Genomic DNA, 18,097 nt, shown 5'->3' on the forward strand with positions numbered 1-18,097 from the left:
GTTTGTCCCAGTCCGTCCCGGCCTCCCACACGGCGCCTCCGCGTTGCCCAGCAACGCCTCGCCCCGCCCCCGCCGCTGTCAATCACCCTCATCGCCCAATCAGAACGCGACCCACCGCGCCGTCCGCATGGGCGGGGCTTCAGCTGACAGACAGCACCCTCAACCAATGGGAAGAGCCGCTAGGCGGGCGCCGCGGCGGCGCCGGCCAATCAGCGCCGCGGAAGCCCTGCAGGAGCGGGGCGGTCGGCCCCGTGCGGCCCCTCAGAGCCGGGGCGGCGGCAGCGGCGAAGATGGCGGCGGCGGACGGCGACGATTCGCTTTACCCCATCGCGGTGCTCATCGACGAGCTCCGCAACGAGGACGTGCAGGTACCGCTGACCGGGATTTCGCCGGTGCTGCCTCCGGGCTTTTTCCGGGGCTTCGGGGCTTCTTTCCGCGGCTGCCGGGGCCCGGCCGCCATCGCCCGCTGGCCGCGGCCCCGCTGGTGGTGGCCGCCATGAGACGGCCGCGCTGATTGGATGAGGCGGCCCGGTCCCCTCAGGCGGGGGCGAATGGGAGGCGGCGTTACATCTGTGAGGCGGTTGGGGGGGATTGCGGTGGAAGGCGCGCTCTGATTGGCTGGAGGGGCGGTTTGGGTTTCTTAGGCGCGTTGTGATTGGTCCGCAGCGGCATGAGGCGGGGGGGGGGGTAACCGCCCCGCCCGGCGCAGCGCCCCCTAGCGGCGGGGCAGCGCGAGGCCGCGGCAGCGCCGCCTTCCATTGGCTGCCGCCGGCGTGGGCGGGGCTTACCGGAGCAAATCAGAAGCCTCCTCTCTACCGCGGCGCTGCGGAGCCGTGAGACGCCGTTCCTGATTGGCTGCGCCGCTTTGGGGGCGGGGTTTTCTCATGATTGGGGGGGCGATTCCCTGTTTTTTTTGGGTTTTTTTTATGGATTTTTCCCAAATTTTCCTGAATTTCCCCCATTTCCCCCATCACCAGCTACGCCTCAACAGCATCAAGAAGCTGTCGACCATCGCGCTGGCGCTGGGCGTGGAGCGAACCCGCAGCGAGCTCCTCCCTTTCCTCACCGGTAAAACGGCAAAATTTGGCGGGAAAATCCCAAAATTTGGGAGGGGTGGGGTCTCCAAAATCCAGGTGAGGGCGGGGCATGCCGGACAGGTGGGAAAATTCCAGTGGAAAACTCAAAAACCGGCCGAAATCTCGCTGTGTGGGGGAGGAGGGGTGGGGTTTGGGGAGGTGGGCGGGGCGTGGGGGTGATGGACAGGTGAGGAGGGGACAGGTGAGTGACAGGTGTGTCACCTGGGGGGTCGCAGACACCATCTACGATGAGGACGAGGTGCTGCTGGCCCTGGCGGAGCAGCTGGGCACCTTCACCGCCCTCGTGGGGGGACCCGAGTTCGTGCACTGCCTGCTGGTAGGAGCCCCCAAAAACTCACCTGGGCACCCCAAAATCTACCTGGGAGGGGGAGAAACACACCTGGTGGGGACAAAATGTACCTGGGAGGGGGAGAAACACACCTGGGGGACCCCAAAATGTATTTGGGAGGGGGAGAAACACACCTGGATATTCAAAAACTCACCTGGGCAGGGGAGAAACACACCTGGGGACCGTAAAATGTACCTGGGAGGGGGAGAAACACACCTTGGGGATCCCAAAATGTACCTGGGAGGGGGAAAAACGCACCTGGATATTCAAAAACTCACCTGGGCGGGGGAGAAACACACCTGGGGACCCCAAAATGTACCTGGGAGGGGGAGAAACACACCTGGGGACCCCAAAATGTATTTGGGAGGGGGAGAAACACACCTGGGGACCCCAAAATGTACCTGGGAGGGGGAGAAACACACCTGGGGACCCCAAAATCTACATGGGAGGGGGAGAAACGCACCTGGGGACCCCAAAATGTACCTGGGAGGGGGAGAAACACACCTGGGGAACACCTGGGGGGGACAACATGCACCTGGGGGGGATAAAATGTACCTGGGAGGGGGAGAAACGCACCTGGGGGACCCCAAAATGTACCTGGGAGGGGGAGGAACACACCTGGGGACCCCAAAATGTACCTGGGAGGGGGAGAAACACACCTGGGGACCCCAAAATGTACCTGGGAGGGGGAGGAACACACCTGGGGACCCCAAAATGTATTTGGGAGGGGGAGAAACACACCTGGATATTCAAAAACTCACCTGGGCAGGGGAGAAACACACCTAGAGAGGACAAAATACTCCTGGAGAACCCAAAACATACATGGGGAACCCTAAAACTCACCTGGGCAGGGCAGAAACGCACCTGGGGGACCCCAAAATGTACCTGGGAGGGGGAGAAACGCACCTGGGGGATCCCAAAATGTACCTGGGCAGGGGAGAAACACACCTGGGGGACCCCAAAATGTACCTGGGAGGGGTAGAAACACACCTGGATATTCAAAAACTCACCTGGGCGGGGGAGAAACGCACCTGGGGGACCCCAAAATGTACCTGGGAGGGGGAGAAACACACCTGGTGGGGACAAAATGTACCTGGGAGGGGGAGAAACACACCTGGGGACCCCAAAATGTACCTGGCAGGGGGAGAAACGCACCTGGGGACCCCAAAATGTACCTGGGAGGGGGAGAAATGCACCTGGGGGACCCCAAAATGTACCTGGCAGGGGGAGAAACGCACCTGGGGGACCCCAAAATGTACCTGGGAGGGGGAGAAACACACCTGGGGGACCCCAAAATGTACCTGGGAGGGGGAGAAACACACCTGGATATTCAAAAACTCACCTGGGGAGCCCCAAAACCACATCTGGGGGGACGAGAACACACCTGGGGAGCCCCAAAATACACCTGGGCAGGGCTGGAACGCACCTGGGAGCCCCAAACCCTCGTCCTGTGTCCACCCTGTGTCCATCTGACCACCCTGTGTCCACTTGTCCATCCATTGTCCACCCAATGTCCATCTGTCCACCCAATGTCCATCTGTCCACCCAATGTCCATCTGTCCACCCAATGTCCACCCTGTGTCCACCCTGTGTCCATCTGACCACCCTGTGTCCACTTGTCAACCCATTGTCCACCCATTGTCCACCTAATGTCCATCTGTCCACCCAATGTCCACCCAACGTCCACCTGTCCACCCTGTGTCCGCCTGGCCACCCAACGTCCATCTGTCCACCCAATGTTCCCCTGTCCACCCAACGTCCACCTGACCAACACCCGCCTGTCCACCCATTGTCCACCTGTCCATCCAATGTCCACCTGTCCACCCAATGGCCACCTGTCCACCCAATGGCCACCCACTGTCCACCTGACCAACGTCCGCCTGTCCACCCAACGTCCATCTGTCCACCCAATGTCCGGCTGTCCACGCAATGTCCACCTGACCAACGTCCACCTGTTCACCCAATGTCCGCCTGTCTACCCAATGTCCGGCTGTCCACCCAATGTCCACCTGACCAACGTCCACCTGTGCACCCAACGCCCACCTGTGCACCCAACGCCCACCTGTCCACCCAACGCCCACCTGTCCACCCAACGTCCACTTGTCCACCCAATGTCCACCCAACGTCCACCTGACCAACGCCCACCTGTCCACCCAACATCCACCTGTCCACCATCCACCTGTCCACCATCCACCCACCGACGTCCACCCAACGACGTCCACCCGTCCAACATCCACCTGTCCACCCAACGCCCGCCTGTCCACCCATTGTCCACCCAATGTCCACCCAATGTCCACCTGTCCACCCAATGTTCGTCTGTCCACCCAACGTCCACCTGTCCACCCAACGCCCACCCGTCCAACATCCACCTGTCCACCCACCATCCACCTGTCCACCATCCACCTGTCCACCCAATGTTTGTCTGTCCACCCAACGCCCACCTGTCCACCCAACGCCCACCCATCCAACATCCACCTGTCCACCCACCATCCACCTGTCAACCATCCACCTGTCCACCCAATGTTTGTCTGTCCACCCAACGCCCACCTGTCCACCCAATGCCCACCTGTCCACCCAATGTCCACCCAATGCCCACCTGTCCACCCAATGTTCATCTGTCCACCCAACGTCCACCTGTCCACCCAACGCCCACCCGTCCAACATCCACCTGTCCACCCAACGCCCGCCTGTCCACCCAATGTTCGTCTGTCCACCCAACGCCCACCCATCCAACATCCACCTGTCCACCCACCATCCACCTGTCCACCATCCACCTGTCCACCATCCACCTGTCCACCATCCACCTGTCCACCCAATGTTTGTCTGTCCACCCAACGCCCACCTGTCCACCCAACGCCCACCTGTCCAACATCCACCTCTCCATGCAATGTCCACCTGTCCACCCAATGTTCGTCTGTCCACCCAGTGTTTGTCCACCCAACGTCCACCTGACCAACATCCACTTGTCCACCCATTGTCCACCTGTCCGTCCAATGCCCACCTGTCCACCCAACATCCACCTGTCCACCCAATGTCCACCCAACATCCACCTGTCCACGCAACGTCCACCCAACGTCCACCCGACCAATATCCACCTGTCCACCCAATGCCCACCTGTCCACCCAACACCCACCTATCCACCCAACGCCCACCCGTCCACCCAACGCCCACCTGTCCACCCAACGCCCACCCATCCAACATCCACCTGTCCACGCAATGTCCACCTGTCCACCCAACATCCACCCAACGTCCTCCTGTCCACCCAACGCCCACCCGTCCACCATCCACCCACCGCCGCCCGCCCGCCCGACGTCCCCGTGTCCCGCCAGCCGCCGCTGGAGAGCCTGGCCACGGTGGAGGAGACGGTGGTGCGGGACAAGGCGGTGGAGTCGCTGCGGGCCGTGTCGCACGAGCACTCGCCGCCGGACCTCGAGGGTCACTTCGTGCCGCTGGTCAAGCGCCTGGCCGGCGGCGACTGGTTCACGTCGCGCACCTCGGCCTGCGGCCTCTTCAGCGTCTGCTACCCCCGCGTGTCCAGCCCCGTCAAGGCCGAGCTGCGCCAGTGAGTGACCGCTGACCGCTGGGGGGGTGGGGGGTGGGGGTGGGGTCAGTGGGGTGGGTGTGGGGTCACTGGAGTGACCACGGGGTCACTGGGGTGGGTGTGGGGTCACTGGAGTGACCACAGGGTCATTGGAGTGACCACGGGGTCACTGGGGTGGGTGTGGGGTCAGTGGGGTGACCACGGGGTCATTGGGGTGGGTGTGGGGTCATTGGAGTGACCACGGGGTCAGTGGGGTGGGGGTGGGGTCAGTGGGGTGACCACAGGGTCAGTGGGGTGGGTGTGGGGTCACTGGGGTGGGTGTGGGGTCATTGGAGTGACCACGGGGTCAGTGGGGTGACCACGGGGTCATTGAGGTGGGTGTGGGGTCACTGAGGAGGCCACGGGGTCACTGGGGTGGGTGTGGGGTCAGCGGAGTGCCCCCCAGGTGACGCAGGTGTGCCCCCAGGTGTCCCCAGGTGCCCCCAGGTGCCCCCAGGTGCCCCCCAGGTGCCCCCCAGGTGATGCAGGTGTGCCCCCAGGTGTACCCAGGTGTACTTGGGTGCCCCCCAGGTGTCCCCAGGTGTCCCCAGGTGCCCCCAGGTGTGCCCAGCTGTCCCCCAGGTGCCCCCAGGTGTCCCCAGGTGTACCCAGGTGCCCCCAGGTGCCCCCCAGGTGCCCCCCAGGTGCCCCCAGGTGCCCCCCAGGTGCCCCCAGGTGTACCCAGGTGCCCCCAGGTGCCCCCCAGGTGACACAGGTGCGCCCGCAGGTACTTCCGGAACCTGTGCTCGGACGACACGCCCATGGTGCGGCGCGCGGCCGCCTCCAAGCTGGGCGAGTTCGCCAAGGTGCTGGAGCTGGAGCACGTCAAGAGCGAGATCATCCCCATGTTCTCCAACCTGGCCTCCGACGAGCAGGTACGGCGCACCTGGCGCACCTGGGGGGCACCTGGGGGAGCTGGGCACACCTGGGGGGAGCTGGGCACACCTGGCACACCTGGGGGGCGCACCTGGGGGAGCTGGGCACACCTGGCACACCTGGCAGCGCACCTGGGGGGCACCTGGGGGAGCTGGGCACACCTGGCACACCTGGCGGGCACACCTGGGGGGAGCTGGGCGCACCTGGGGGGAGCTGGGCACACCTGGCACACCTGGGGGGCACACCTGGGGGGAGCTGGGCACACCTGGGGGGGGCTGGGCACACCTGGGGGGAGCTGGGCACACCTGGCACACCTGGGGGGCACCTGGGGGGAGCTGGGCACACCTGGCACACCTGGGGGGAGCTGGGCACACCTGGCACACCTGGCGGGCACACCTGGGGGGAGCTGGGCACACCTGGGGGGAGCTGGGCACACCTGGGGGGCGCCTGGATGGTCCTGTGAGTTACCTGTGTGCACCTGGGGTGAGCTTGGCATTACCTGGGCACACCTGGGGGGGGCTGGGCACACCTGGCACACCTGGCGGGCGCACCTGGGGGGAGCTGGGCACACCTGGGGGGCGCCCAGGGGCACCTGGATGTTCCTGTGAGTTTCCTGGGCGCACCTGTGCACGTTTTGGGGTTACCTGGGCGTTGCTGTGGGTTATCTAGGCACACCTGGGGGGAGCTGGGCACACCTGGGGGGCGCCTGGATGGTCCTGTGAGCTTCCTGGGCGCACCTGGGGTGAGCTTGGCATTACCTGGGCACACCTGGGGGGGGCTGGGCACACCTGGCACACCTGGGGGACACCTGGGGGGAGCTGGGCACACCTGGGGGGGCTGGGCACACCTGGGGGGCGCCCGGATGGTCCTGTGAGCTTCCTGGGCACACCTGTGCACGTTTTGGGGTTACCTGGGCGTTCCTGTGGGTTATGTAGGCACACCTGGGGCAAGATGGGCACACCTGGGGGGAGCTGGGCACACCTGGGGGACACCTGGGGGAAGGTGGGCACACCTGGGGGGCGCCCAGGGGCACCTGGGGGTTGTACAAACGCTCCTGTGAGTTACCTGTGTGCACTTGGGGTGAGCTTGGCATTACCTGGGCACACCTGGGGGGCACCTGGAGGTTACCTGTGGCTCATTTTGGGGTTACCTGTGGCTCTTTTTGGGGTTACCTGCGGCTCACCTGTAGCTCACCTGTGCACACCTGGGCACACCTGGGCAGGACTCGGTGCGGCTGCTGGCCGTCGAGGCCTGCACATGGACGGGGGGGGTCACCTTGGGGTCACCTGGGGGTTACCTGTGTCTCATTTTGGGCTTACCTGTGCACACCTGTGCTCACCCGTGCTCACCTGGGCAGGACTCGGTGCGGCTGCTGGTGGTCGAGGCCTGCACATGGATGGGGGGGTCACCTTGGGGTCACCTGGGGGTTACCTGTGGCTCATTTTGGGCTCACCTGTGCACACCTGTGCACACCTGTGCTCACCTGTGCTCACCTGTGCTCACCTGGGCAGGACTCGGTGCGGCTGCTGGTGGTCGAGGCCTGCACATGGATGGGGGGGGTCACCTGGGGGTCACCTGGGGGTTACCTGTGGCTCGTTTTGGGCTTACCTGTGCTCACCTGTGCACACCTGTGCTCACCTGTGCTCACCTGTGCACACCTGTGCTCACCTGGGCAGGACTCGGTGCTGCTGCTGGCGGTCGAGGCCTGCACATGGACGGGGGGGGTCACCTGGGGGTCACCTGGGGGTTACCTGTGGCTCATTTTGGGCTTACCTTTGGCTCACCTGTGCTCACCTGTGCTCACCTGGGCAGGACTCGGTGCTGCTGCTGGCGGTCGAGGCCTGCACATGGATGGGGGGGGTCACCTGGGGGTCACCTGGGGGTTACTTGCGGCTCATTTTGGGCTCAGCTGTGCACACCTGTGCTCACCTGTGCTCACCTGTGCACACCTGTGCTCACCTGTGCTCACCTGTGCTCACCTGGGCAGGACTCGGTGCGGCTGCTGGCGGTCGAGGCCTGCACATGGACGGGGGGGGTCACCTGGGGGTTACCTGGGGGTTACCTGGGGGTTACCTGCGGCTCACCTGTGCACACCTGTGCACACCTGTGCTCACCTGTGCTCACCTGTGCACACCTGGGCAGGACTCGGTGCGGCTGCTGGCGGTCGAGGCCTGCACATGGACGGGGGGGGTCACCTGGGGGTTACCTGCGGCTCATTTTGGGCTCACCTGTGCACACCTGTGCACACCTGTGCTCACCTGGGCAGGACTCGGTGCGGCTGCTGGCGGTCGAGGCCTGCGTGAGCATCGCGCAGCTGCTGCCGCAGGAGGAGCTGGAGGGGCTGGTGATGCCCACGCTGCGCCAGGCGGCCGAGGACAAGTCCTGGCGCGTGCGCTACATGGTGGCCGACAAGTTCACCGAGGTGGGCGGCGCACCTGGGCACACCTGGGCACACCTGGGGACACCTGGGAGGGGAGAAACGAAAAAAAAACGGTGAAAAACGGGTGAAAAATGGGGATTTTGGGTCACCTGGGCACACCTGGGAGGGGAGAAACGAAAAAAATTCGGTGAAAAACAGGTGGAAAATGGGGATTTTGGGACACCTGGGCGCACCTGGGCACAGCTGGGAGCACCTGGGAGCACCTGGGAGGGGAGAAGCGAAAAAAATTCGGTGAAAAACGGGTGAAAAATGGGGATTTGGGGTCACCTGGGCACACCTGGGCGCACCTGGGCACACCTGGGCACACCTGGGCACACCTGGGAGGGGAGAAACGGAAAAAATTCGGTGAAAATTGGGTGAAAAACGGGGATTTTGGGTCACCTGGGCACACCTGGGCACACCTGGACACACCTGGGCACACCTGGGCACACCTGGACACACCTGGACACACCTGGGGGTGGGTTTTGGGGAGGTTTGGGATGAGTTTTGGGGAGGTTTGGGGCATTTTGGGAAGCCTGGGAGATGTTTGGGGGCACACCTGGGCACACCTGGACGCACCTGGGCACACCTGGGTGTACCTGGGCACACCTGGACACACCTGGGGATGGGTTTTGGGGAGGTTTGGGGCATTTTGGGAAGCCTGGGAGATGTTTGGGGGCACACCTGGGCACACCTGGGTGTACCTGAGCTCACCTGGGCACACCTGAGCTCACCTGGGCACACCTGGACGCACCTGGGCCCCGTCCCCGCAGCTGCAGCGCGCCGTGGGCCCCGAGATCACCAAGACCGACCTGGTGGGCGCCTTCCAGAGCCTGATGAAGGACTGCGAGGCCGAGGTCCGGGCGGCCGCCTCGCACAAGGTCAAAGGTCAGCGGCCACCCCCCGAGCGCTCCCCGGGGTCACCGACCCGGCCTCGGTGTCACCAACCCAACTTTGGTGTTCTTCAACCCAACTTTGGTGTCACCAACCCAACTTTGGTGTTCTTCAACCCAACTTTGGTGTCCCCAACCCAACCTTGGTGTCCCCAACCCAACCTTGGTGTCATCAACCCAACCTTGGTGTTCTCCAACCCAACCTTGGTGTCCCCAACCCAACCTTGGTGTCCCCATCCCAACCTTGGTGTCCCCAACCCAATGTTGGTGTCCCCAACCCAACCTTGATGTTCTTCAACCCAACTTTGGTGTCCTTCAACCCAATTTTGATGTCCCCAACCCAACCTCGGTGTCCCCAACCCAACTTTGGTGTCCCCAACCCAACCTTGGTGTCCCCAACCCAACCTTGATGTTCTTCAACCCAACCTTGGTGTCCCCAGCCCAACCTTGGTGTCTCCAACCCAACCTTGGTGTCCCCAACCCGGCCTTGGTGTCCCCAACCCAACTTTGATGTCCTCAACCCAACGTTGGTGTCCCCAACACAACTTTGACATTCCCAACCCAACTTTGATGTTCTTCATCCCAGCTTTGGTGTCCCCAACCCAACTTTGGTGTCCTTCAACCAAGATTTGATGTCCCCAGCCCAACCTTGGTGTCCCCAACCCGGCCTTGGTGTCACCAACCCAACCTTGATGTTCTTCAATCCAACCTTGGTGTCACCAACCCAACTTTGGTGTCCTTCAACCCAACCTCGGTGTCCCCAGCCCAACTTTGATGTTCTTCATCCCAGCTTTGGTGTTCTTCAACCAAGATTTGATGTCCCCAACCCAACCTTGGTGTCACCAGCCCAACTTTCATGTTCTTCATCCCAACCTTGGTGTCCCCAACCCGGCCTTGGTGTCACCAACCCAACCTTGATGTCCCCATCCCAACCTTGGTGTCCCCAACCCAATGTTGGTGTCCCCAACCCAACTTTGGTGTTTTTCACCCCAAAATTTGGTGTCCCCAACCCCACTGTGATGTTCTTCATGCCCACCTCGGTGTCCCCAGAGTTCTGCGAGAACCTGTCCCCGGACTGCCGCGAGGCCGTCATCATGGGCCAGATCCTGCCCTGCATCAAGGTGAGCGCCCGGGGCACCTGGGCACACCTGGGCACACCTGGGCACACCTGGGCACACCTGGGGACATTTTGGGGTGGTGGGACACACCTGGGCACACCTGGGCACACCTTGTGGGCACCTGGAACACACCTGGGGCACACCTGGGCACAATTTGGGGTGGTGGGACACACCTGGGCACACCTTGTGGGCACACCTGGGCACACTTTGGGGTGGTGGCACCCACCTGGGCACACCTGGGGACACCTTGTGGGCACACCTGGGACATTTTGGGGTGGTGGGACCCACCTGGGGACACCTGGGGCACACCTGGTGTGGTGGAACACACCTGGGCACACCTTGGGGGGCACACCTGGGCACACTTTGGGGTGGTGGGACCCACCTGGTCACATCTGGGCACACCTTGTGGGCACACCTGGGGACATTTTGGGGTGGTGGGACACACCTGGGGCACACCTGGGCACACCTTGGGGTACATGGGGCACACCTGGGGACACCTCTGGTGGCCTCGGGGGCACCGTGATCCTCCGCCCCGAGGCCAGGTGAGCTCACCTGTGCCCACCTGTGCCCACCTGGGCAGGAGCTGGTGTCGGATGCCAACCAGCACGTGAAGTCGGCGCTGGCCTCGGTGATCATGGGGCTGTCGCCCATCCTGGGCAAGGACAACACGGTGGAGCACCTGCTGCCCCTGTTCCTGGCACAGCTCAAGGACGAGGTGAGGCACCTGGGCACACCTGGGGGCACCTGGGCACACCTGGGCACACCTGGGGGCACCTGGGGGCACCTGGGAACACAGGGTAAAACATGGGCACACCTGGGCACACCTGCTGCCCCTGTTCCTGGCACAGCTCAAGGACGAGGTGAGGCACCTGGGGGCACCTGGGCACACCTGGGGGCACCTGGGGGCACCTGGGAACACCTGGGAGCACCTGGGGGCACCTGGGAGCACCTGGGAGCACCTGGGAACACAGGGTAAAACATGGGCACACCTGGGCACAGCTGCTGCCCCTGTTCCTGGCACAGCTCAAGGACGAGGTGAGGCACCTGGGGGCACCTGGGCACACCTGGGCACACCTGGGGGCACCTGGGCACACCTGGGCACACCTGGGGGCACCTGGGGAGCCAACATCCACCAGCACACCATCCCAGTTCCTTCCCAGTTCCCTCCCAGTCCCCTCCCAGTCCCTCCCAGTCCCTCCCAGTCCCCTCCCAGTCCCCTCCCACTCCCTCCCACTTCCTCCCAGTCCCTCCCAGTCCCTCCCAGTCCCTCCCATTTCCCTCCCAGTCCCTCCCAGTCCCTCCCAGTTCCCTCCCAGTCCCCTCCCAGTTCCCTCCCAGTCCCTCCCAGTCCCTCCCAATCCCCTCCCAGTCCCTCCCATTTCCCTCCCAGTCCCTCCCATTCCCTCCCATTCCCCCCCAGCCCCTCCCAGTAACTCCCAGTCCCTCCCAATCCCTCCCAGTCCCTCCCAGTCCCTCCCAGTAACTCCCAGTCCCTCCCAGTGCCCCGAGGTGCGGCTGAACATCATCTCCAACCTGGACTGCGTGAACGAGGTGATCGGCATCCGGCAGCTCTCGCAGTCGCTGCTGCCGGCCATCGTCGAGCTGGCCGAGGACGCCAAGTGGCGCGTCCGCCTGGCCATCATCGAGTACATGCCGCTGCTGGCCGGCCAGCTGGTGAGACTGGGAGCCACTGGGATATACTGGGAATGGACTGGGATATACTGGGAGGGACTGGGAGGGAGCTGGAGCTGTGTACGGGGCACTGGGATATACTGGGAGGAGGTTCTGGTGTGTCCACCTGGCCATCATCGAGTACATGCTGCTGCTGGCCGGCCAGCTGGTGAGACTGGGAGCCACTGGGATATACTGGGAGGCACTGGGAGGGGACTGGGAGGCACTGGGAGGGGACTGGGAGGGACTGGGAGGGGACTGGGAGGGACTGGGATATACTGGGAGGGACTGGGATATACTGGGAGGCACTGGGAGGGAGCTGGAGCTGTGTATGGGGCACTGGGATATACTGGGAGGGAGTTGGGAGGGACTGGGGCGAACTGGGAGGGACTGGGATGAACTGGGAGTGGACTGGGTTATACTGGGATGGACTGGGATATACTGGGAGTCACTGGGTTATACTGGGATGGACTGGGAGGAGTTTGTTCGTACTGGTTTATACCGGTTCTTACTGGATTACGTGGGTGAGTAGTGGTTTATACTGGTTTATACTGGTATATAATGGTTTATATTGGTGTTTCCTGATTTCTGTGGGTGTGTACTGGTTTGTACTGGTTTATACTGGTCCTTACTGGTGTCTGCCCCTCCTCAGGGCGTGGAGTTCTTCGATGAGAAGCTGAACTCGCTCTGCATGGCCTGGCTGGTGGATCACGGTACTGGGAGGGACTGGGAGGAACTGGGATGGACTGGGAGGGACTGGGGGGGACTGGGAGGGAACTGGGAGGGACTGGGAGGGAACTGGGAGAGACTGGGAGGGACTGGGAGGGACTGGGAGAGACTGGGAGAGACTGGGAGGGACTGGGAGGGAACTGGGATGGGATTGGGATGGACTGGGAGGGAACTGGGAGGGACTGGGAGGGAACTGGGATGGACTGGGAGGGACTGGGAGGAACTGGGAGGGAACTGGGAGGGATTGTCCATACTGGTTTATATTGCTCTATACTGGTTTATACTGGTTAATACCAGTTCAAACCAGTTTATACTGGACCATAGTGGTTTATATTGATCTATACTGGTTTATACTGGTCTGAACTCATCCGTACTGGTTTACATCGATATGCACTGGTCCGTACTGGTCCAAACTGGTCCATACCAGTCCGAACTGGTCCGTAGTGGTTTATATCGATTTATACTGGTCCATACTGGTCCATACTGGTCCGAACTGGTCCGTGCTGGTTTATATTGATCTGTACTGGTCCATACTGGTCCATACTGATCCATACTGGTCCATACTGGTCCATACTGGTCCGTGCTGGTTTATATCGATCTGTACTGGTCCATACTGGTCCATACTGGTCCATACTGGTCTGAACTGGTCCGTGCTGGTTTATATCGATCTGTACTGGTCCATACTGGTCCGAACTGGTCGGCGCCGCTTTCCCCGCAGTGTACGCCATCCGCGAGGCCGCCACCAGTAACCTGCGGAAGCTGGTGGAGCGCTTCGGGCACACCTGGGCGCAGGGCACCATCGTGCCCAAGGTGCTGGCCATGGCCGCCGACCCCAACTACCTGCACCGCATGACCACGCTCTTCTGCATCAACGTGGGTACCTGGGCACACCTGGGCGCAGCTGGGAGGGACAGGAGCACAGCTGGGCACACCTGAGAGGGATAGGAACACACCTGGGCACAGCTGGGAGGGACAGGAGCACACCTGGGCACAGCTGGGGGCACCTGAGAGGGACAGGAACACACCTGGGCACACCTGAGAGAGATAAAACACACCTGGGCACAGCTGAGAGGGATAAAACACACCTGGGCACAGCTGGGGGCACCTGAAAGGGATACAGACACACCTGGGCACGCCTGGGGGCAGCTGGGAGCACACCTGGCACACCTGAGAGGGATAGGAACACACCTGGGCACAGCTGGGAGCACCTGAGAGGGACAGGAGCACACCTGGGCACACCTGGGCACCCCTGAGAGGGATAGGAACACACCTGGGCACAGCTGGGCATGACCAACAGATGTCCCCAATCCTTGTCTATGTCTCACCTGTCCCATCTCACCTGTCCATGTCTCACCTGTCCATGTCTCACCTGTCCATGTCTCACCTGTCTCTCACCTGTCTCACCTGTCTCTCACCTGGCCAGGTGCTGTCGGAGGTGTGCGGGCAGGAGGTGACCACCACGCAGATGTTGCCCATGGCCCCGTGTCTCACCTGTCCCTGTCTCACCTGTCCCATCTCACCTGTCCATGTCTCACCTGTCCATGTCTCACCTGTCCCATCTCACCTGTCCCTGTCTCACCTGTGTCTCACCTGTCCCATCTCACCTGTCCATGTCTCACCTGTCCATGTCTCACCTGTCCCACCTGGCCAGGTGCTGTCGGAGGTGTGCGGGCAGGAGGTGACCACCACGCAGATGTTGCCCACCGTGCTGCGCATGGCGGCCGACGCCGTGGCCAACGTTCGCTTCAACGTGGCCAAGTCCCTGCAGCGCATCGGGCCCATCCTGGACAGCGGGTACGGGTCCTTACTGGTTTATACTGGTTTATACTGGTTTATACTGGTTTGCACTGGTTTGGACTGGTTTGGACTGGTTTTACTGGGTTTAAGTGGGTTATAGTGGTTATACTGGTTTGTACTGGTTATACTGGGTGTACTGGTGTGGGCTGCAGCGCATCGGGCCCATCCTGGACAGCGGGTACTGGTTTATACTGGTTTATACTGGTTTGGACTGGTTTATACTGGTTTATACTGGTTTATACTGGTTTATACTGGTTTATACTGGGAGCACTGGTTTGGACGGGTTTTACTGGGTTATACTGGTTTGTACTGGTTTGGACTGGGTGTACTGCTTAGGAATGGGTTATAGTGGGTTTGGGTCCCTCACCTGTCCCACCTGTATCTCACCTGTCCATATCTCACCTGTCCATATCTCACCTGTCCCATCTCACCTGTCCCATCTCACCTGTCCATATCTCACCTGTCCCACCTGTCCCACCTGTCCATATCTCACCTGTCCATATCTCACCTGTCCCACCTGTCCCTCACCTGTCCCACCTGTCCCACCTGTATCTCACCTGTCCCATCTCACCTGTCCATATCTCACCTGTCCATATCTCACCTGTCCCACCTGTCCCACCTGTATCTCACCTGTCCATATCTCACCTGTCCCACCTGTATCTCACCTGTCTCACCTGTCCCACCTGTCCCACCTGCAGGACGCTGCAGACCGAGGTGAAGCCGGTGCTGGAGAAGCTGACACAGGACCAGGACGTCGACGTCAAATACTTCGCTCAGGAGGCGCTGACAGGTGAGGGGCGCACCTGGGCACACCTGGGGCACACCTGGGCACACCTGGGGGGGCACCTGGGCACACCTGGGGGACACCTGGGCACACCTGGGGGGGCACCTGGGCACACCTGGGGGGGCACTTGGGCACACTTGGGGGGAGCTGAGCACACCTGGGGCACACCTGGGGGGGATCTGGGACACCTGAGAGGGACACTGGGCACACCTGGGCACACCTGGGGGGCACCTGGGAGGAGCTGGGGGCATCTGGGGGGACACCTGAGGGGAGCTGGGCACACCTGGGGGGATTTGACACACCTGGGCACACCTAGGTGGGATCTGGGACACCTGAGAGGGACACCGGGCACACCTGGGCACACCTGAGCACACTTAGGGGGAGCTGGGGCACACCTGGGCACACCTGGGGGGGCACCTGGGGGGAGCTGGCCACACCTGGGGGGATTTGACACACCTGGGCACACCTGGGTGGGATCTGGGACACCTGAGAGGGACACCGGGCACACCTGGGCACACCTGGGGGGCAACACGAGGGCACAGAGCACACCTGGAGAGACAACGGGGGTCCAAGGGCACCTGTGGGGGGGCCCAGGTGAGCTCAGGTGTGCCCAGGTAACGCCTCTCTCCCCTCCCCCGCAGTGCTGGCGCTGGCCTGACCCTCCCCCCCCCCCGGGACCCCCCCGCATGTGACCGGCGCTGTGACCGCCCCTCCCCCACCCCAGGACGGTGCCCCCCCCTCCCCCTCCCCGGCTGTTGGTTCATTAACTCATTAATTAATAATTAATTAACGATGGTTTCGCCGTTAATAAAAACCACAACGAGGCTCCGGTGTCGTTTATTGGGGGGGGGGGAGGGGAGGGGGTGGCAGCGCGGGTCACGTGGTGCGAGACGCGCCCCTCCCCCGCTTTTGGCACGAAAAGCGCGCTGGCCCTTTAAGTAGAGGCCACGCCCCCTTTTAGCGCGAGGCCACGCCCCCTCCGCGCGCGCGCGCAGCTCAAGCCACGCCCCCCGCCCGCCCGCAGGGGAAAGCCCCGCGCATGCGCGCATCGCTCCCCTCCAGGCCACGCCCCCTCGCGCCTCCACGCGCGCGCGGGAAAAGAACCGGAAGCCGCCTCAGGAACCCGCAGGGCCGGAACCCCCAAAAAACCTCCTCGGGACCCCGAAAAACCTCCTCGGGACCCCCAAAAAACCTCCCCGGGACCCCCCCGGGACCGCCCGGGGCCGCCATGTCGGACTCGGGGCAGAGCCCCGCCCCCGGCGCGCGGCGCCGCTGCTGGACCCGCGAGAAGGAAACGGAGGGAGGCGGCGAGAGGAGGGTGGGCGGGGCCTGGGGGCGGGGCTTGGGGTGATTGACAGCGGGGGAATGGGGAGAGGGCGGGGCTTGGGGGGATTGAAGGAATGGGGAGAGGGCGGGGCTTGGGGTGATTGACAGTGGGGGAAAGGGGAGAGGGCGGGGCTTGGGGTGATTGACAGTGAATTAGGGGAGAGGGCGGGGCTTGGGATGATTGACAGTGGGTGAATGGGGAGAGGGCGGGGCTTGGGGTGATTGACAGTGGGTGAGGGGAGAGGGCGGGGCTTGGGATGATTGACAGTGGGTGAAAGGGGAGAGGGCGGGGCTTGGGGTGATTGACAGTGGGTGAAAGGGGAGAGGGCGGGGCTTGGGATGATTGACAGTGGGTGAAAGGGGAGAGGGCGGGGCTTGGGGTGATTGACAGTGGGTGAAAGGGGAGAGGGCGGGGCTTGGGGTGATTGACAGTGGGTGAAAGGGGAGAGGGCGGGGCTTGGGATGATTGACAGTGGGTGAAAGGGGAGAGGGCGGGGCTTGGGGTGATTGACAGTGGGTGAAAGGGGAGAGGGCGGGGCTTGGGATGATTGACAGTGAATCAATGGGGAGAGGGCGGGGCTTGGGGTGATTGACAGTGGGTGAAAGGGGAGAGGGCGGGGCTTGGGGTGATTGACAGTGAATCAATGGGGAGAGGGCGGGGCTTGGGGTGATTGACAGCGGGGGAATGGGGAGAGGGCGGGGCTTGGGGTGATTGAAGGAATGGGGAGAGGGCGGGGCTTGGGGTGATTGACAGGGGGGGAATGGGGAGAGGGCGGGGCTTGGGGTGACTGACAGCGGGGAATGGGGAGAGGGCGGGGCTTGGGGTGATTGACAGTGGGGGAATGGGGAGAGGGCGGGGCTTGGGGTGATTGACAGTGAATCAATGGGGAGAGGGCGGGGCTTGGGGTGATTGACAGTGGGTAAAAGGGGAGAGGGCGGGGCTTGGGGTGATTGACAGCGGGGGAAGGGGAGAGGGCGGGGCTTGGGATGATTGACAGCGGGGGAAAGGGGAGAGGGCGGGGCTTGGGGTGATTGACTGTGGGGGAATGGGGAGAGGGCGGGGCTTGGGATGATTGACAGTGGGGAAAAGGGGAGAGGGCGGGGCTTGGGGGGATTGACAGTGGGGGAATGGGGAGAGGGCGGGGCTTGGGGTGATTGACAGTGAATGAGGGGAGAGGGCGGGGCTTGGGGTGATAGTGAATGAGGGGAGAGGGCGGGGCTTGGGGTGATTGACAGCGGGGGAATGGGGAGAGGGCGGGGCTTGGGGTGATTGAGGGAATGGGGAGAGGGCGGGGCTTGGGGTGATTGACAGTGGGTGAAAGAGGAGAGGGCGGGGCTTGGGGTGATTGACAGTGGGGGAATGGGGAGAGGGCAGGGCTTGGGGTGATTGACAGTGGGTAAAAGGGGAGAGGGCGGGGCTTGGGGTGATTGACAGTGGGTAAAAGGGGAGAGGGCGGGGCTTGGGGTGATTGACAGTGA

At 62.8% G+C, this 18,097-nt stretch overlaps 1 protein-coding gene across 2 annotated transcripts; it reads left to right on the forward strand.

Moving 5' to 3' along the window:
- The first annotated feature begins 230 nt into the window (after positions 1–230).
- Positions 231–16,117, forward strand: PPP2R1A (protein phosphatase 2 scaffold subunit Aalpha). Of its 2 annotated transcripts, XM_077789798.1 has the most exons (16): positions 231–368; positions 978–1,068; positions 1,313–1,413; positions 4,755–4,987; positions 5,733–5,880; positions 8,148–8,303; positions 9,074–9,188; positions 10,244–10,314; positions 10,892–11,026; positions 11,812–11,985; positions 12,635–12,695; positions 13,430–13,584; positions 14,135–14,161; positions 14,363–14,505; positions 15,207–15,298; positions 15,934–16,117. In XM_077789798.1, the coding sequence occupies exons 1-16, from the start codon at positions 291–293 to the stop codon at positions 15,948–15,950; spliced, it is 1,797 nt and encodes a 598-aa protein (XP_077645924.1). In that variant the 5' UTR covers positions 231–290; the 3' UTR covers positions 15,951–16,117. The 2 variants fall into 2 exon arrangements, with proteins under 2 accessions (XP_077645924.1, XP_077645925.1); XM_077789799.1 differs by lacking the exon at positions 14,135–14,161.
- The last annotated feature ends 1,980 nt before the right edge of the window (positions 16,118–18,097 follow it).

This window comes from Lonchura striata, chromosome 37 (assembly GCF_046129695.1).
Source record: "Lonchura striata isolate bLonStr1 chromosome 37, bLonStr1.mat, whole genome shotgun sequence".
NCBI classification, from domain to species: domain Eukaryota; kingdom Metazoa; phylum Chordata; class Aves; order Passeriformes; family Estrildidae; genus Lonchura; species Lonchura striata.